This window comes from Pan troglodytes, chromosome 4 (assembly GCF_028858775.2).
Source record: "Pan troglodytes isolate AG18354 chromosome 4, NHGRI_mPanTro3-v2.0_pri, whole genome shotgun sequence".
Classification (NCBI taxonomy): domain Eukaryota; kingdom Metazoa; phylum Chordata; class Mammalia; order Primates; family Hominidae; genus Pan; species Pan troglodytes.
Genome location: NC_072402.2, coordinates 133,664,061 through 133,684,115, shown reverse-complemented (window position 1 = coordinate 133,684,115; position 20,055 = coordinate 133,664,061). Strand labels below are relative to the sequence as shown.

Here is a 20,055-nt window from a genome sequence, read left to right as displayed (position 1 = left end):
TTCCATGACATGATTATTACACATTGCATGCCTGTATCAAAACATCTCACGTACCTCATAAACATATACACCTATGTACCCACAAAAATTTTTTAATTAAAAAAAGGAAATTTGAGTTTAAATAGAAACATGATAAATGCAAGAAAGAAAACATTTTGATTTTAACTCATTGTCACTCTGATGTTCAAGTGAACTGGTTTCTTCGGGCTCTTTGATCTGTCACCTATGGAATCTGAGTGGTTTTATTTTTTAGATTTCTCAGTCCCGAAGATCTAAGATAAATAAACAAGAGAACTTACGCTGGGCCAGGCTGCATTTTTGACACCTCTAAAACTAGCAACCTTTCTGCTTGAAAATAAGAAAAAGCCTGAAAGTGTTTCTACGGTACAAGAACAGCGAGTGGTTTACAATGCTAGATTTAGTATACATTTAATACATATTCAATGAATAAGTTGAGTTTAGGTAGTAGACTCTCAGCAATATCCTTAGGTTTATCATATTGGTTGGAGAGAGAGCTGCTTTCATGGATAATAAAGGATTTGCTGGTATTTCCATCCACTCACTCACATGATTATGAATGATGGCAGTCCAAGAAAACATATCCCAAGAAAACAGTGAGGCTGCACTACAGGAAGGACTAGAGTGAGAATGAGGCCTACCTTTATCTGAAGTGTCTCATGGAACTGGGCCTGTCAACTTCATCTAGCCATATGCATATTACAGCTACTTATTTCTACACATCATTGTATTATATCTATGTTATTCTGTCTTAGTTATATTGACAACAGGTACTATGAGGAAACAAGACCATACAAATGTCCAAAGGACCAGAAATAATTCTGGCTCCTTAGAGTTTAGCCAGTCGGTAAGAAATGAATACATTGATCTAATCATTCTGGAAACTTCCTTCATGAATTTCTGCTTAAATTTGTTCGGAATGCAGAAAATGCCAGCAGAATGATTATATTCTTATGTGTAGATTGTTAGAGTTTCCTCTAACATAATTAACTGAAGTTTATTGTTAGAGAAATGGCTGCATTTGTGTATCAGGGCATATGTATGAGAATGTTCATGATATCACTATTTTTCATAGCAAAACCTTCAGTGACCTAAATGCCCATCAACAGTGAAATCCAATAAATAATCTCAAAGTTATAGAATGTAATAGTCAACAGCAGTCACAATAAATGAACTTCAGCTAAACATAATGACCTGAATGAATCATGGCAATATAATTTTAAGTTTTAAAAAGTCCAGAAGATCACATAATGGATGATAATTCTTTTTATAACGTTAAAACAGTTAAAATACAATTTCCTTTTTATATAACAAAATCATATACGAAGGCAAGCAAGAAAATAATGAACTCTAGTTAACTCATAACTAGATAGAGAGGACCACACAGAAAGATTTAAGTTACTATCAGTGCTGTAGTTTTGCAGTTGGGAGGTGATTTCATGGGTATTTATTATTATGAATAACATGTCACAGAAGCAACAGGACTTGCAGTGGGTGGCCAGGAAGAAAGAGTTGTCATGATGACTCTCAGGTAACTGAGAATCTATGTCACACATTTAGCACCTTCTTATATCTATTAGGTTGGTGCAAAAGTAATCACGGTTTTTGCTATTACTTTCAATGGCAAACTATATCTAGCACTGTCTGATTTGAATATGCATCTCCTTGGAACCAAATAACTTTAGGTTGTTTCCAGAAATTTGGCTTTCAAAAAATAAATGCTGTACTCTACTGAGGACACACAAAAAGGAAATAGCACATCAGCTCTTAAAGGCAATTTTAAAAGAAACTCTGAAATATTTGCACAATAAAATATATGCTTAGTTTTCCAAATAATCATCCTTCTGATTATTTAGGAGGCAAAACACAGGTGGATATGGATATTGTTTTAAAAACCAGACTCATGACCTGGAATGGAGAAATTCCTCAAGGTAGAGCAGGGACATTGCCTTCCCCTCAGCCTTCTCACATCTGCTCAATGGAAATGCAAACTTTGGACCAAAGGACTTATTTCTCAGGAAGAACTGGAATACAGCGCCCTCTAGTGCAACAACAAATCCGTGTTATTTTCCCCCTTGTCTTTTAGGTTTGGATGCCAAAACGTTTGACTTAAGCATAAAAATGTTACAAAGGTTTGAATGGCAGAGGGGTAACAGTATGGAGAAACTTACTTTTCATTAGTAACCATGATGATAATATACACTTCAAAAATTGTGATATTATTCTGTCAGGTTTGATAGCTACACATTAATAATGTGAATAAAACCAATATTTACTTTGAAAATGTTTTGAATTATCTGCAAGAGATAAATTTAATCGAAGAAAAAGAAGGAGGTAAGTGGCCAATTTAAGAGGCCAGGCTACAAAAGGAAGAATCCTTGCATCCATTTGACATTTATCACACTCAGTGGCATATTACAGTAATCACATACCTGTTGCCAATGTGACATGTTATTAATAACAATACCCATGAAAAATAGGCTTGCTTCCTGACTCACCTCTCCCATATTTGGTACAATACAAATGAGGCCAGCAAGGATCACAAGGAAGGAAAAACAAAAAATATGAGCATCCTATTTTTGTGTTTCTTCAGCACAACCTACAGTAAGACCTTTCCCCCATTCTCTCCATTTACCAAATTTTTGCCCACAAAATTATCCAAACTTCTCCAGAATCATCTAACAAATGTAAACACTTTTAACATGAAAAAGTTTGCTTACAGAACTAAAATATTCTCCAAAGACTAAAGTTTGAAACCCACTTAATGTCAAATCCTTTATCTAGAATCCACTAGTTTTAAGTAAACAGTACTTTTCATAGACTTCCAAAGTAGAGACATTTTCATTAGATAAAACATTTAAAATACTCTATAAGTTCTTGTCTTATTTTTGGCTGTTGTAGGAATGTTTTACTCTTCCATTTACTTACCCAGTAAGTCAGGCCAATCAAGGTAATTTACATGAGTTCATGAACTTAGATTTACTCTGAGTTTTGCTCTAAGATTCATTATAGTGCTTAGTTCACTAGGTTCAACTACTGGGCCACTAAAAAGCACAATTTAGAGCAGCACCTTCTCATTCTATGTAGAAGAGGCCAATGGTACTCATCATCTCTCCATACTAGTCGACAATGGGGAGAAACTCACCCCCAACCTCCCTTCTCTAGTCCCTCTGTTTTGCTTCATTATCCTCAGTGCAAACTCCACTGGCATTCTATCACCTGACCATTCGGGTATGTATACTCCCAACTCCTAGAATATATCATGGTAGAGTGATCCCAGGTGAGACCAGAGGCTTATCCCTTCAGAATGTCCACCACTGCTCTGATCCCCAACTCCATCTCTGTTAAGCTATTTCTTTTGTTTGTCCTGTTATCCTAATCAGGTTTTGTTTCATTTTGTTTTGTTTTGTTTTGTTTTTTGTTTTGTTTTGAGATGGAGTCTTGCTCTGTTGCCCAGGCTGGAATGCAGTGGCGTGATCCCGGCTCACTGCAACCTCCGTCTCCTGGGTTCAAGCAATTCTCCTGCCTCAGCCTCTCAAGTAGCTGGAACTACAGGCGACCACCACCAACCCACGCTAATTTTTGTATTTTTAATAGAACGGGGTTTCACTATATTGGCCAGGCTGGTCTCAAACTCCTGACCTTGTGATCCACCTGCCTCGGCCTCCCAAAGTGCTGGAATTACAGGCGTGAGCCACCACACCCGGCCCCTAATCAGGTTTTAAGTCCTGTATTATATGATGCTTCTGTATCCTCCTGAAATCTTAAAGTATAAATTGTATTATCTGTAATTGTAATACCACCCCAGTCCTCAAGAAATTGGTTTTATTTTTTTTAACCAGTAAAATCAGCTCCACTAGCATTTATGGAGTAATTACTAATGTAGCAATACTGCTCTGAGAGGGAGGAACACATAGGTAGATATGAGAAGCCTTACAGAGCTTACAGTGAGAAATAACATGGCACAGTGGTGAGAATGTACACACAAACATAGTCTCTAAATACAGGGATATAAAAGTGCTATTTTTTAAACTGCCATTTACACATCACAATGTATTCTAATTGCTTAATAGGTAAAAATACTTATAATTTTTTCCTAATATTCCAAACTGGAAAGTGATGAACATATTTAATTCTCTCTTTTTATTTTAATTGATTTATTCAAAATTTAAGATACTGTGGGGCAAACTGAGTGGAACAAGCTTGAAAACCAAAATACTTACGTAAAATTTATTGAGTGCTTACTACGTGCTAACCACTAGCATGGCAGATTCTGGGGATAAAACAGTGAGCAAAAAACAGCAAGGATATTGCACTGATGGAGTTTACAGTGCAATGGAACAAACAGGTAATAATCAGACCAGTAAGTAATGAATTATAACAGGGATAAGTGCCGCACAGTAAAGCCAGGGTGCTGAGTGCCCTGCACAGAGTGCACATCGTGGACCTGACCTAAGAGCAGGGAATGGGCCGGGTGTCCAGGAAGGCTTCCATGATCAAGGACATACAGCTAGAGGAAAGATCTGAGGAGCACAGAGAGTAAGCCAGGCAGAGAGAGGTACGAGTGAATTCCTTGTGACTAGAGGGTGCAGGACAGTTCTAAGGAACTGAGAGGAAATGGGAACCGAAGGGCAAGGGGCAGCTTGATGGGAAATGAGGCAAAAGAAGCAGGGAGGGACCAGACCTTGCAGGACCTTGTGGGTTATTTTAAGGCTAGATCTTCACCCTCAAGACAATAAGCAGCCACTAAGGAGTTCTAACTGTGTTGCTAATTAAATTCTAAGATCACTTATGCAAAGGATCTGGCACAGTTCCAGATCCATAGCAGGAGGCAGCGAATGCTGATTCCCTCCCAAACACATCCTGCAACATTTACTGCTTTATTCAAATAGTCTACCAACTAACAATCAGAATGACTATCTCTTGTCTTTTCACATCAGTATCATTATGAAATGAATTAGTATTTTTAAATTTTAATCGAATGTCCATTATCTCTCAATATAATAAAGTAGGATCTGAAGTACTTTGGAAATTAGAAGTTTTTTACTGAATCACAAGATGATCTCATAGGGTGCTAAAAATGTTATCGTTAAATAAGCTTTAAAATTTTTTATATTTTATAAAATATATTAATACCAAGATAAAATAGAATCAAATAAAACAATGTAATAAAGTAAATGACATAACTTTACAGAATCCAAGTTCAATATTACACACTTACTTAGCAAGCTACAATATGCCTCCAAGGAAAGCTGAGAAATCTACTTAGAAACCATCTGTAGTTTTTGGCATATCGACCATCTAATCCATATACAGGGCTTGTGCCCTATTTACAGCAATTTCTTGCTTTTCAAATTTCTTATTTTTTTCCAAATGTTTCTGCAGCAATCCATTAAGACAGTTTGCAAACAATCAAATATTTGACCTAAAATACAGCAGCAACACATTTTAAAATTTACATTTGTTTAGATAGAAAGCAGCTAATCCTACTGATTAAAAAACAACAACAACAACAACAATTTCAGAATCTTTGGCAGCCCATTACCAGAGAGGCATCACATCAGGGAACCATACTCTTCCCAGGTATTTGGAGACTTCAGTGTGAATTTCATCTAGGCTATAATCCTCATCAGGGATCAAAACTTCCTCCATTACAGAGAGCTGTGTTAACCTTCTCCCACACAGTCTTACAAACCTGATGAAGGCACTGCAGCTAACTTCACATTTGCTGAGGCCCAAGGCTGTTAGGTTTGTACAGTGTTCAGCAATACAAATAAGTTCATTATCAAGAGGCTGAAGATCATTAGCACACACCACTAACTCAATCAGTCGAGGACAGTTGAGACCTACCCGTCCTAAAACCACTCTGCTGACTGAACGACCAAAATAAAGGTGAGTAACAGGGGTTTCTTCTTTGAAGAACGTCTCAAATTCCTCTTCATATAGAAAGAAGTGCATAACAACATTAACTCTAGGGGAATGTTTAATAAGTGCATCCCAACTGTGTTTCTTAATAGCATGAAATTTAATCTGTCCAGGATTTTCACTCACAACGTCAATTCGAAGATGTTCAAGGTTAACATGAGTCTCGCTTGAGAGTGCAAGGAAAAGTTCATCAGTTAGGATGTAATAATTCAACGCCAGTTCTCTAAGGCCTTGACAATGATCAGCTACACAAAGAATTCCTGTGGGAAGTTGGGGAAAATTCTCAAGAACAAAGAATCATACTGATCCTAATACAATATTTTGTAAATTTAAATTTAATATTAATTATTCATTATTTGTGAAAATAGTTATCTAATAACAACTTCTGAGAGCACGGCTGCCAGGAGGTATTATGTATATAATGAAAAGCATATGTATATATGTAAAATTAAAATATCTCAGGAGAAACTTACTATAACTATACCTACCTTGCAGATTAAGAAATCTTTTGAAAAAACTTACTTAAATAATTTATGCTTCATAGGCATATAATTTTCAAAAGGAAATTGCATCTTTATAGTTATTGTAATAAAAATATCATATCATTCTAGCTTTAAAAAATGTAACCCATCATCAGATGAAACATGAGGACAGCTACTCATCTTTAGGAGTCTTAGAGTGTCACTATTATTGGCCACAAGAATCTTCAATGAAGGATCATCCACTGGCGTATCTTCAATTTTGATTGATGATAATGATTTTGAGTTGATAAAAACAACTGTTAAGTGCTGACACAAAATGAGACGTGCATGGCAATAAGAAAAAATTATGAAAACATTATTTTAAAATGTACAGCTTTAAGTAATTCATTAAAACTATATCAATACATGCTAACGATAATATAGTAAGAACCATGAACATACGGCTGTTTCCACAGAATCATTTTCCAGTAGAAGATATTTTTATAATGAAGTATAGTTGTATACTTTTTATAACTGATAAATGAAATAGTGAGAAAAAAAAGCTTCAAAGGTTTCATAAAACATGTCTTCCAATTACTTCAATTAAGGATTTGGTTTTCAATATTAAAAGGACATAATTATTGTATATTTATTTCCTAGAACAGGGGTTGGTAGATTACAGACAACTTGCCAAATCCAGCCCATGGTCTGCTTCTGTATGGCTCACTAAAATGGCTTCTGTATTTTTAAATGGTTGGAAAAATTTTTTAAAGAATAATATTTTATGACATGAAATAAACTTGAATTTCAGTGTCCCTAAATACAGTCTGATGGGAACACAGCCATGCCCTTTATTTAAATATTGTCTGTGTCTGCTTTCAGACTCCAGTGTTAGAGTTGAGTAGTCACAGCGTAACTACTTGGCCCCCAAAGCCTGAAATATTTGCTATCTGAGTATTTTTGACCCCTGCCCTAGAAGAAACAGAATTTTTATCTGATTTATCCACTCCCGTATCTCTAGCACCTAAAATAGTATCTGGCACATAGCACGGCAAATGGATGATAAAAATTTGTTGAATGAATAAATGAGGTTTTAATTCATTTTATAAAATTTCACAATCTTCAGTGACATGCTTTTCCTAGCTAATTATCCAAAGTAAATCCAAGTCGTATATGCTTTGAAGACTGACAGACTAAAGCTTACTTCTAGTTTGATCTGAAAATGAGTAGAATTTCAGAAATTTTCAGATTCAGTATTTTTTGGCAAAGATAGAAAGTCTGGAAACCAAATCTGTACATGATCACTTTTCCCTTTTTAAAATCAATCAATTTGGATTCTACCAAAGGTTCTATTATGCCTAACAGAATGACCAAATTGGTTATAAATGTTCATTAATTTATAAGAAAACATATTGATTTATACTAATTGTAAACTGGTTTGCACATATTTTCAAATGGTAGAAGGCTAAACTTCTTCTGTAAATTTTATGGTGCCAAAATTATTAGGGGAATATAAATACAAGGTTTAGTTTCCCTTTAATCAATTGTCAACTGACTGCTTTAGTCCTGAAGGACGACTTTAAAAAACATTAGAGTACATATTTCATTATAATAGCAATATATTAGTTTAGTACTATTTATTGCTTAGCAAAATGCTATACTTTTATTTTTCCTTAGTTAACAGATTAAAAAAACTGAGTCTCAGAGAGATCTGTGGTCTTGCCAGAAGCCACAGAGATTACTTTAAACAGTAGAGGCAGAGCTTGAAATGAAGCTTGCTAATTAATTCCTGGTATCTAGCTCTGGTGACTGCATCAGCTAACCTAGAAGCTGGCCCTGGAAGCTGATGTGCAACATTAGAGACAGCTTTTAGAATATAAGAAGAATTTCAGGGTAATCGGATTCTGTAGTTCATAAACAAGGAAATAACTATCTAGAAGTGGTAAATTTCATCAGATTACTTACATTACTCTAATCCCTAAATGACCCATTTTTTTTTCAGCACATCCCTTTAGAAGATAAAACAGGCCAGCAGAAATACTTGCTAGAAGAGTGCCATGACCCAGTTTATAAGAGAGAGGCTGCTATTCCTCTATCCTCCTCCATAGGAAAATTTCCATTAGCCAGCTTTACCAACTACCATAATTTAATGCCTATCATATATCAGGTACTATTCTGACTCTGGGTTTATAATGGTAAACAAAATAGAATCTCTGCCTTCAATGAGTTTATGTTTGGTATAAGGAGAAGAGAATAAACACATTAAATAAACAAGGTGGTTTCAAGTACTGATGAATGACATGAAGAAGATAAAAATAATGTAATGGTAGAGTACACTATTACCGGAGCAGGAGGTGCCATTTTCACAATGGTTAAGGAGGGGCTCTCCAAGGAGATGGCATTCAGGTTGAAGCCTGAATGAGGAGAATACGGTATTAGTTTCTATGGCAGAGCGTGGCTGGCTGCTTGCTGGCAACCATTTTTCCTTTGTTTGTTAATCCAGTCCCAATTTTTAGCTGGGCTCACTGCCACCCAGCTCAAAGATTCCCCAGACTCCCTGGAATCTGGTGTGGCCAGACTTAGAGGTAAACAGAAACACTGTGTGGTACTTACGGGTAGTCTCCTTGATAAGGAAAAGGCACACCCTTCTTCCCCCATTTCTAACATCCTAGCCCCCAGAGCAAGGATGTGATGGTCAGAGCTCAGATGGTCATCTTGAAGAAACACCCTGGAGAGAGTGGAGTGGCTGGAAGAAACCTAGGTTCCTACCACCTTCATACCAGCTATGGACTGTCTCATCTATCAATTTCTTTAATGTGAGAGAAATATACTTTGATCATGTTTTTAAGCCACTTTTGTTTTGGAGTTTCTACTGCATGAATGTAAACATCATGCTAACAAGCGTAGTTCATTTAGTTAAATATTATATTGTTCCACCTCCAAAAGACAGGCCACAGAATCACAGGAAAAACACCCACTATTGCCTCTACATGCTCTATGTTCAAAGTAACTACATAAATTGTTATTTAAGTAGAATAAGCACAATATCCAAATTTTATATTAATGACACTGTGGTAACCATGACTACAGTTACAAAATATATCTAAAGAATGAAAACATGCATAAACTATTTTTGCAAAAATAAGTGCTAGTCAACAGAAAACAGCTTTAAATAATACTTTGAATACAAATAGGAGATGGTCTGTCTTTAGGAAAAAAATGGCTTTTGCCTAGTTTGGCAGTCTTTAGGGATTTTAGTACAGCTCACCAAAAACGCATAATATCCTTACCTCCGACACATTCATGAAACTTGGCTTGGCTGTTGAAATCAAGCCCAAGGTCTGGATGGAACAATTTACCAGCTGAGAGAGTATATCACAGGCAGCTTCTGCTGACTCAGCGCTACTGTCAACCTAGACAGACAATTTTTAATCTCGAATAATTTCCTGAAGATAATTTATCAGAAATACTGGCAATGTAATGATTTAGTAGAATTCAGTTGCAAAATTTTATTCATTCCTTTGAGCTATCATATAAATGAGTATTTTTTCTTCATACAAAATGTCTGAGATGATAAAACGAAAAACAGAGATGATGACAAATTAGCTTTCCAAGCAGTTCATATTTTCAAATCTTTTACAATTACCTGAATTTTAATAACAGCATACAAATGACGGAAACTGCATTTTAAGTTTTTCAATTACGGTTCAAGTTCTACACTTCAATCGATGCAAATAACTGCAGAAAAACAGGAAACCGCTTTGGATAAAATGATTTGCAAAATTCACTGACTGCCTCAAAATAAGGCTCTAGATATACAAAAGCATTGTTAACGAAATGTAAGTCATGGTTTCCATTTAATGCTTATTTTTCTTACCTTAAAGCTGACATACTGAAGATGAGCAGAATGCTTTTTAATGATCTGCTGAATGAGATCAGGATGAGTGGACTTAAAAGATGAAGTAGCTGACTGGTTCAGTTCAAATTCAAACTTTCTCCAAAGGTCAGGAATATGGAAAACTTCATTCCACCTCCTACATACAGAAGATGCACAGGCCCGATCTAGTAAAGGAAGATACTGAAAAATTTGTAATACTACATGGTGAGGCAAACTCCCCCAGTCTAGAAGAACCGTGTGCGTATGAGTCTGGTTGAGAGAAGAGTAGAATCCAACTTTTGGCTGTTTCGCTGCTCCTGACAACTGGACAATTTTATTCCCAACAGATAAACTGTTCCTCTTCATTCTGTAAACATTAGAAAATGTTCAGTTTCTGATAGTTTTTTCACATTTCCACCAAATATTGGCACTCTAACTGTACAGAATAACATTAGAAAATGAAAAATTGTTTAATTAATACAATTTTAGTAGGTATCTTCCACTTTCATGCATGGATAGGTGCTACCTCATGCTGGGGATACAGAGATAAATAAGTACAAACCTGTTCTCAAAGAGCTATGGTCAAATGGTGAAATACAGTGATAAATGCTATGACCAAAGTTGGGACAAGTTTCAACAGAAGGAAAAGAGGATGCATGTGATTGAGTTTGTGTGTGGAAGAGGTGGCTTGGGAGGCTTCCAGGAGGAAATGTCCAAGGAAGCAGTGTATGTCCCAAGTTTTTTTTTTTTTTCCTAGTCAATTATTGTATTTTATCTCTTTCAAAGAAGGAAGTATCACATTGCAATTGTCCTTAAAAAAAAAAAAGACATGGGAGGTCTGGGAGATAGTAAAACACAACTAAAAGCATAGGTCTAGATAAGTCCCTACTCTGCTACTTACTAACCATATGATCGTGTCAGAACAAATTACTCTAAGCCTCAGTTTCCTCATCTCCAACAAGAAAAGTACCTATATGATCATTGTGAGGATTAAAGTGCCAGCAGATAGTTTAGTTGCAGTCTGTGTTGCTATATTAAATTGTCCAGTGCAGTTTTCTGAACTGTTTTCATTACTTAAGTCAAAGCACAATTCTAACAAAAACTCAAATGATCTGCAACAATTTTCAGATGACAGCCAGGACACAGGAGCTCAGAGAAGTTAGATATGGCAGGGACAAAGTCTTAGTTCAAGCAACACACCTGATCCTCTCCAGTAAAGCAGCCAGGGAATGAGCATTCTTACCCTCCAAACAGAAATGATGAATCTCTAGGTATTAGCCAGCTTGGGACGCAACTAAGTTCCAGCAAATTTGAAGTCCAGATACGTCCAAGTATATATGGTCATCTTGTACGTATATTTTATGTAAGAATACAAAGTATTTTAAGTATACAATTATTTGAAAGGCAAAATAATGGTAAGAGTGGTTCTGAACTTTATTGAACTTTGGTTAACTATATAACCCTCCTTTAACCCCTGCAATGTTAGGAATGTACACATGAAAGATTCAGTGTCATAATTGAAACATACCTTGAAATCTAATAAAATACTTATGTGATAGGTAAATATCTCTGTCTTGTGATTCACTCTGTCTGATGTGACACATTTCTTAAGCACAACATAGAGTTGGATCCCAGAAGCAGGAATGACCTATAAAGTCATTGAACAAAATGAAAAGTCATCTTTAGGGTTTGGAAAATTAAAATGAAAAGCAAAAATAGTTACAAAGCTGCATCTCAAGCATCAGGCAAAAGAGCTACTACACACATTTCAGTCTGACTAAACCAGTTATATGCATGACTTAGGCCCTGTCCAGCAGTACTACGTAGACTATGTGAAACTGCTGACTACCAAGAATTCAAAGCATATGCTATTTTAAAAGGCCGGATCTACTACTCTTCAATGCTAACTCCTCAATGCTGTAAGGTACAAGAACAGATGCTGGATTCTAAACTCTGATGTGGAGCACAGTCATTGACATTTTGCTTGCAACCGTTTCATTTGGAAATCAACAAAATGGATAAATTTTCACTAAGTTTTTATAAAGAAGTTACCCTTAATAGAATCCTTTACTTGAAAACCAGTGATGCTGACATAAAACAAAGACATCACTCAAATACCAGGTTAGAAAACTACCTTGCAGTTCTTAACAGAGGGACTGTGCTATATATTAAATCTCATTGTATGTGCCATGGATTGTTAAAATTATTTAATGATATCATTAAATTGCCAATTCGCTGATAGTAGAATTGCAATAAGTAATTTAAGGTATTATATTAATACCAGTAACTTGTTAAAAATAATATTTTAATTTTTTTTAAGTTGTGTAATCTTCCGAGCATAAAGATTATGCTCATCCACAAATCAAACACTTCATATGATTTTATAGCTATGTACATTGTAAAATATATTTTAGACAAATTGATCTTTATTAGCTTGAAAACGTTAATCTAAACATTCTAGCTTAAAGATATGTGACCATTTAAAAAGTCGATCATTTCTTTTTCAAGCTTTTCTTACCTAAGGAAGGCTTCCAGATTAGAGTTCACTCTGAACCATGAAATGAAGCAATGGTTGCCGTAGGGTACTCACCAACATCCATTTGATTTCACTTCCTATCTTGGTAAAATACCACAAAAACACATTCATCAGAATACATAAATAAACATCCAATAATTTCTATGCTTAGGCTCTTTATATATCACTCTATATATTGAAGGATTTTGTTAGAAATTATTGATTCTAAAACTATTTTTTGTTGTTGTTCATTGATGAAACCTCGTCTCTACTAAAAATACAAAAATTAGCCAGGCATAGTGGCGGGCGCCTGTAGTTCCAGCTACTTGGGAGGCTGAGGCAGGAGAATGGAGTGAACCCGGGAGGCGGAGCTTGCAGTGAGCAGAGATTGCACCACTGCACGCCAGCCTGGGTGACAGAGCGAGACTCCGTATCAAAAAAAAAAAAAAACCACACAAAAAAACACTAGCCCCGCCGGGCGCGGTGGCTCACATCTGTAATCCCAACACTTTGCGAGGCCGAGGTAGGTGCACCATTTGAGGTCAGGAGTTCAAGACCAGCCTGGCCAACATGGTGAAACCCCATCTCTAAAATTAAAAAAACTTTTTAAAATTTTTTAAAATAAAAAAAATACAAAAATTAGCTGAGTGGTAGTGGCGCATGCCTGTAATCCCAGCTACTTGGGAGGCTGAGGCAGGAAGGCAGCGGTCGCGGTGAGCTGAGATCACACCACTGCACTCCAGTCTGGGCAACAGAGTGAGACCCTGTCTCAAAAACAAAAACAAAACAAAATAAAACAAAACAAAAACAAAACAAATTCCAAAAAATTAGCATGCTTAGTGGAAATCTTATGATTCCCAGGAATTATTCTTGAGGCTGTACCAAGGCTATGGATCAAAGAGTGAATGGACTCTGAGAATCCGTATTTTAATTAATGTCTATAGAGAGATACTACAAAAAATGTGAGGGAATTCATGACTACAATTATCTGTTTACAGGCTGTGTAAATCTTCCAGTTCCAGATTTTAGTAGCACATAATACCACCACAGTTATAGTAAAGAGGCAGACATGAGTGATTTTTATTATCATTCCCATATGAATATAGTTGGACTAGTCTGCTGTTAATAGAATATATGCTTCATATTTAAAAATCATTTCATATATATTGATAGAGATGGCATTGATTCAGTCATACTCTTTGAGGTTTGCCAAATTTCAGGAAAATGACTTGTCAGAGTTAGCAGGAAAGTCTATGGAAACTGAAGAAAATAGTAATATAGGTCTACAGCAGGATAAAACTCACACCCTTGGCATCGTGAATAAATGTCGTAAGGTAAACATAAATAAATACATTCTACTACTTTTGTAAACCAAACTCAACTACACAGAGGAGTTAAACAAGGCAACCTATTAATTTACTAAACAGTTCCCTTAAAACTCTACTGTCTACCACCTGTTAATTTTCCATTTCTCTCTGAATCCAACTCCTAAAGCAGAACTGGGGAGGACAGGCTAGGGGAATGTATTTGAGCTCACGATCTACCATTTGATTTCCTCACTGCCACCTGCTGTTACACTGTTTTCCAGATAATGTCACGGTTGGCTGTCCTTCCTTTATTCCAGATGTAGAGGGAAAGGAACTCCAGGGCACACTTTCAGTGAAACACCAAAAATAAAAGACAAGTCGAGTTACTAGTTAACTCAAATCAGATGACACACATTTTTATTTACTGCAGAAACTTTTCTCCTGAGTTACACTTATGGCTAATTTCTGTGCCAATAGGCCATTCTTCATGTGAGAATACTGACATAATACTGACATATCAATAGGGAGTTGCTACCCAAGACCAGTAAGAAGATGGTGCACCACTACCTATCTCAGATCAGTGCACTGAAGTCTTCTGAATCAGATGAATTACTTCCCTGGTTGCTGAAGGAACATGATGGCTGTCTCATAGTCACGAGAATTTTGAGGACAGGTAGGGAACAAAACCAGAATACAGGACTCCATCAAGTGATAAGCCATTCTTCCAAAAAGGGAGAAAAGAGCAAGCTGGACACGGATCTTCAGCACAATTCCAGAGTATGAAACAAGTTTATTAGCACTGAGGAGCTCCACTAACCACCTTAACTCAAATGCCTTTTTTGATGTGTTTTCTAATTTGGTAGATCAGGTGACTACGTGAATGGGATCCTCTAGAAGTATCTAAGAGATTGCCACAGTATTCTTGAGGGCAAGATTATCAAAGAAGATGAGATGAAGACTGACTGAACATCCACAGCCAACTCACTAAAGGCCATGGAAGCAGCTCTCTTCTGCACCATCACTAGGTTCTTCCAGATCGGTGAAATGAATACCCAGAAGTTACTTTCAACAGTTTCAAGTTTTCAATGATCACAACAATAGAAATAATAGGTGAATACCACAGATAACAGAACATAGATGCAAAATTATCCGAAAAGGGTGGACAAATTTGTTGGGAGCAGCAAAAGTAAAGGGAAATAACTATTAAATGTCCTTTATTTAATCTCCTTCCTAAAGTTTCATGATAAACAATCAGATTGTTGCCCCAGGCAGATGGTCCGTGTTAAGGAGCCTGGAATCCTAGTCACCAGTGCAAGGGCAGGGGAAGCATGGCCTGGACAGGAGGGCTGAAGTCTCGCGCTCCAAAACACATAAAAACACACAGTTTTCCAACAAAAGAATGGGGCAACACCTCTTTCTACTAAATATAATCCAAGCAAAGGACAAAACATAATTTGTTGGAGACGTTGTCAAACAGATTTATGTACTTTGCAGCCCATAAGACTCTAAGTTCCCTTCTAAGTCTAAAAGTTACAATTCTTTTTAAAATATCAAATCAAATAAAAATATCACCGAGATATTAAGGAGACAAAACATGAAAAATATTTATGTCAAATATTTCCTAAAGCAGTGGTTGCCATCTTTGCAGTGTTCTGGCATTTTGTCACTGGTTTAGCAATTTTCTACACTCAAGTCTCTCTGTGGTACTAGGACATATCTACTTGAAAAGAAAATTTTTACTTCCTAATAAACATAATATGTATGCTTATTTTTAAATAAATCATATGAAAACTGAAGTTTTCCAAATATATGTAGATTGAAAACACCTTTGGAGACGCAAGGGACAAAGCTGAACTGGGCAGTTTGTGAAAATCCCTGAATGGCGGGCGCCTAGGGCATCTGTTTCTCTCTCCACATCGACCCCAAAGTCGCGTCTCTCCGACTCTGGAAGCGAAAAGCGAGCGGACAGCAAGCCAGGCCCTCCGCGGGGAGGCCTTTCGAGCCAGGGAGAGCCCGCCTCCGGATGGGCATTCTAAGGGGGCTAACAACGAACACAGGTGTTTCCAGAAATCATTTCTGCAAGATTTTTCTGGGAGAAAATAATCATCATTTCTTATTCAATTTATCTTGGAAGCGTCTTAAAAGGCACACTCGCCAAAGACAAAGACGGTACACCTTAAAGCGCACAGGTGAGCGCTTTCAGCTCGCGGGAAGGCTACTTTTTGACATTTGTGGCAACTATAAACTCCTGTGAACTTAACTGCAAGCAGTCATGCAAAAAGCAACCTCGGGTAGCAGTGATCACTGGACGAACGCCGCCCTTTCTAGGCTCACTCCACCGAAGAGCCAGACGCGCGGCTCATGGGGTGGCCGGGTGGGCGCCCGGCACTGCAGAAACCCAGCCCAGCGAGAAAGCGGACGCCCGGGGGCTGCGAGTCCGCACTGGCGGCCCGAGCTAGGCCCCGCTCACCCCGGCTTCGGGGGCGGCCGGGGCCCGGGCCGCGGGAGGGGTCGCTCCAGGGGGCGCTCAGCCGCCCGAGACCGCCCCGACTTGGCCTAGGGCGCGAGCGCACGCCTCCCGGGCCCAAAGAGCGAGCCCATTCCGCCCCACGTCGCCACCGCCGGCGGTGCCCCCGCGACACCCAAAAAATGTGCTACCTTTAAAGGGTTTCCGCGCGTGCTCAGCGTTCGCGGGCCGGGCCAAGGCGCTGGAGTCCGGCCGTCCGGTCGGCGCAGGAACACGCCCGAGCGAGACCGGCTCCGCGCACTGGAGGCACAGGAGCGCCTAGGCACCGGGGTCCGCGCAGACCGCAGCCGCCCAAGGCCCCGCCCCGCCTGGCCCCGCCTCGCGCCCTCTCCTCAAATGCCGCCTCCCCGCGCAGGCCGCGGCGATGGCGCCCACCTGGCGCAGCACCGAGTCACGCACGGCGATATGAGACCCCAGCCGCTCCTTCCGCAGGGGCGGCGGTTCCGGGAGCGCCCCTTAGGCGGCATGTGGGAGGCTTCCTGCCTGCTGGTCTTCAGCTAATTCCCCGTGGCCACCTGCCTGTGACTCCACACAGGCATGAGCCAACGCTTGTGGTTTCTGGGACTTACTCCCGATGAAGGACACCCCTTTATCAATGCACAAATGCAATGGCGTTTCGTTCTTGTTGCCCAGGCTGGAGTGCAATGGCGCAATCTTGGCTCACTGCAACCTCTGCCTCCTGGGCTCAAGCGATTCTCCTGCCTCAGCCTCCCAGATAGCTGGGATTACAGGCATGCACCACCATGTCTGGCTAATTTTGTATTTCTAGTAGAGACTGGGTTTCTCTATGTTGGTCAGGCTGGTCTCAAACTCCTGACCTCAGGTGATCCGCCTGCCTTGGCCTCCCAAAGTGCTGGGATTACAGGCGTGAGCCACCGTGTCCGGCCTCATTTTCTTTTCTTTCTTTCTTTTTTTTTTTTTTTTTTGAGATGGAGTCTCGCTCTGTCGCCAGCTGGAGTGCAGTGGCTTGATCTTGGCCCACTGCAAGCTCCGCCTCCTGGGTTCAACAGATTCTCCCGTCTCAGCCTCCCGAATAGTTGGTATTAGAGGCGTGCTCCACCATGCCCGGCTAAGTTTTTGTATTTTCAGTAGAGACGGGGTTTCACCATGTTGGCCAGGCTAGTCTTGAACTCCTGATCTCAAAGTGATCCACCCGCCTCAGCTTCCCAAAGTGCTGGGATTACAGGCATGAGCCACGGCTCCCGGCCCCAGCCTCATTTTCTTAATGGTGTCTTTTGAAATGCAGAAGTTTTGATTTTGATGAAATCCAGTTTATCAATTTGTTTTTTTATGGATCATTTGTTTGATGTTAAACTTAAGAAATGTTTGTCTAAGTCAAGGTCACAGTTTCTTTTATATTTTCTTCTACATGGTTTATAGATTTAGATTTTACATTTAGGTCTATGATCTATTTGAGGTCTATGTTTGTGTATGCTGCAAGATAGAAGTCAAGGTTTATTTTTTTCATGTGCAAGTTGTATCCAATTTACCTAGCACCAGTTGTTGAAAAGGCTACTCTTTTTCTCCATTAAATTGCCTTTGCATTTATGTGGGAAATCAGTTGTCCATGTATGTGTAGGTATATTTTCAGACCCTCTGTTCTATTTCGTTAATATATTTTCCCATCTTTACACCAATATCGCACCGTCTTGATTTCTGTAGCTTTATAACAAGTACTTGTATTGAAATCACATAGTTTTAGCCCTCTAACTTGTTCTTCAAAATTGTTTTGTCTATTTTGTCTATTCTAGATTCTTTACATTCCTGTATGATTTTTTTAGAAGAAGCTTGTCAATATCTACAAAAATATTGCTGGGATTTTACTGAAGATTGCCTTGAATCTAGAAATCAACTTAGAGAGTATTGGCATCTTTACAATGTTGTGTCTTTGGTAAACATGATTGATATAGCGCTCTATTTACTTAGGTCTTCTTTAATTTCTCTCAACAACATTTGCAGTTTTCAGGGTATAAGTCTTATACACATTTTGTCAGGACTATTCTTAGATATTTCGTAGTTTTTAAATGTTATGGTAAATAGTATGGTTTTTTAAATTTTAATTTCTATTTGTTTGTTGCCAGTATAAAGACATGCAATTGATTTTTTATATTGGTCTTGTATCCTACAACCTTGCTAAAATCACTTATTAGTTTTATTAATAGAAATTTTTATTAGAATTGTGTATATTCCATTGGATTTTCTACATAGACAGTCATGTTGTGTGCGAATAAAGACAGTTTTTCTTTCAATATAAAATGCATTTTTATTTTTTTCTTTCCCCATTGCACTATATCGCCAGTACAATGTTAAACAATTAACATTAATAAAGAGATATATCAATGACATTCATTGGTTTGAAGACTCCGTATTTTTAAGATGTGAATTCTCCCCAAACTGATTTCTACATCAAGGTGAGAACAGACACTTTTGTCTTGTTCCTCATCTAAGAGGGAAAGTGCTTCATCTTTAATCATTGACATATTGCATGGATGTGCATATTGCATAGATGCTCTTCATCAGATTGAGGAACTTCCGTTTTATTCCTACTTTGCTGAGAATTTTTAGATGAAGAATGGATGTTAGATTTTATGAAGTACTTGTGTGTGTCAATTGAAATAATCTTATTGTTTTCCTTTTTAGTTTATTAAAATAATGGACTACATTGACTGATCTTCAAAAGTTAAACCAACCTTGCATTTCTGGCAAAAGACTTATTTTATCATAATTTATTATCCTTTTTACCTATTGTTTGAGTCAATTTCCTAAAATTTTGTTTAGAATTTCTGCATCTAGGTTCATGGGGGATATTAGATTGTACTTTTCTTTTTTAGTAATATCTTTGTAAAATGTTGATATCAAGTAATACAAGCCTCATAAAGCAAGCTGAGAAGTATTTCCTCCTATTCAATTCTGGAAGAGTCTATATGGAAATGGTATTATTTATTCTGAAATGTTTGGTTGAATTCACCAATAAAGCCATCTGGGTCTGGAGTTTATTTTGTGGGAAGGCTTTTAACCAGAAATTCAATTACTTTAATAAATTTAGGGCTATTTCTTCTATTAGGTTAGTTTATCTATTTCTTCTTAAAGGAACTTTGGCAGTTTACATCTTTAAATAAATCTATCCATTTCACCTGGATTGTTAAATTGATAGACATAATATTGTTTATAATATTCTCTTATTATTCTTCTAATGTCTGTAGTATCTATAATGATGTCACTCTCTCATTCCTGATGTTGGTCATTTGTATCTACACTATTTTTTATCTCATCAGTCTGGTTTAAGGATTATCAATTTTATTGATCTTCTCCAAGAATCAGCCTTTGGTTTAATTAATTTTCTCTATTATTTTTTCTGTTTTATATTGCATTGGTTTCTGCTGTCATCTTTATTTCCTTTCTTTTGAATTTAAATTGCTATTTAT

At 37.8% G+C, this 20,055-nt stretch overlaps 1 protein-coding gene across 1 annotated transcript; it reads right to left on the bottom strand.

The window, feature by feature from the left end:
• Positions 1–5,042: 5,042 nt before the first annotated feature.
• FBXL21 (F-box and leucine rich repeat protein 21) lies at positions 5,043–16,986 on the bottom strand. The gene is made up of 5 exons (XM_016953871.4): positions 12,800–16,986; positions 10,282–11,929; positions 9,680–9,817; positions 6,576–6,731; positions 5,043–6,204 (listed from the first exon to the last, which is right to left on the bottom strand). The coding sequence occupies exons 2-5, from the start codon at positions 10,645–10,647 to the stop codon at positions 5,560–5,562; spliced, it is 1,305 nt and encodes a 434-aa protein (XP_016809360.2). The 5' UTR covers positions 10,648–11,929; positions 12,800–16,986; the 3' UTR covers positions 5,043–5,559.
• Positions 16,987–20,055: the final 3,069 nt, after the last annotated feature.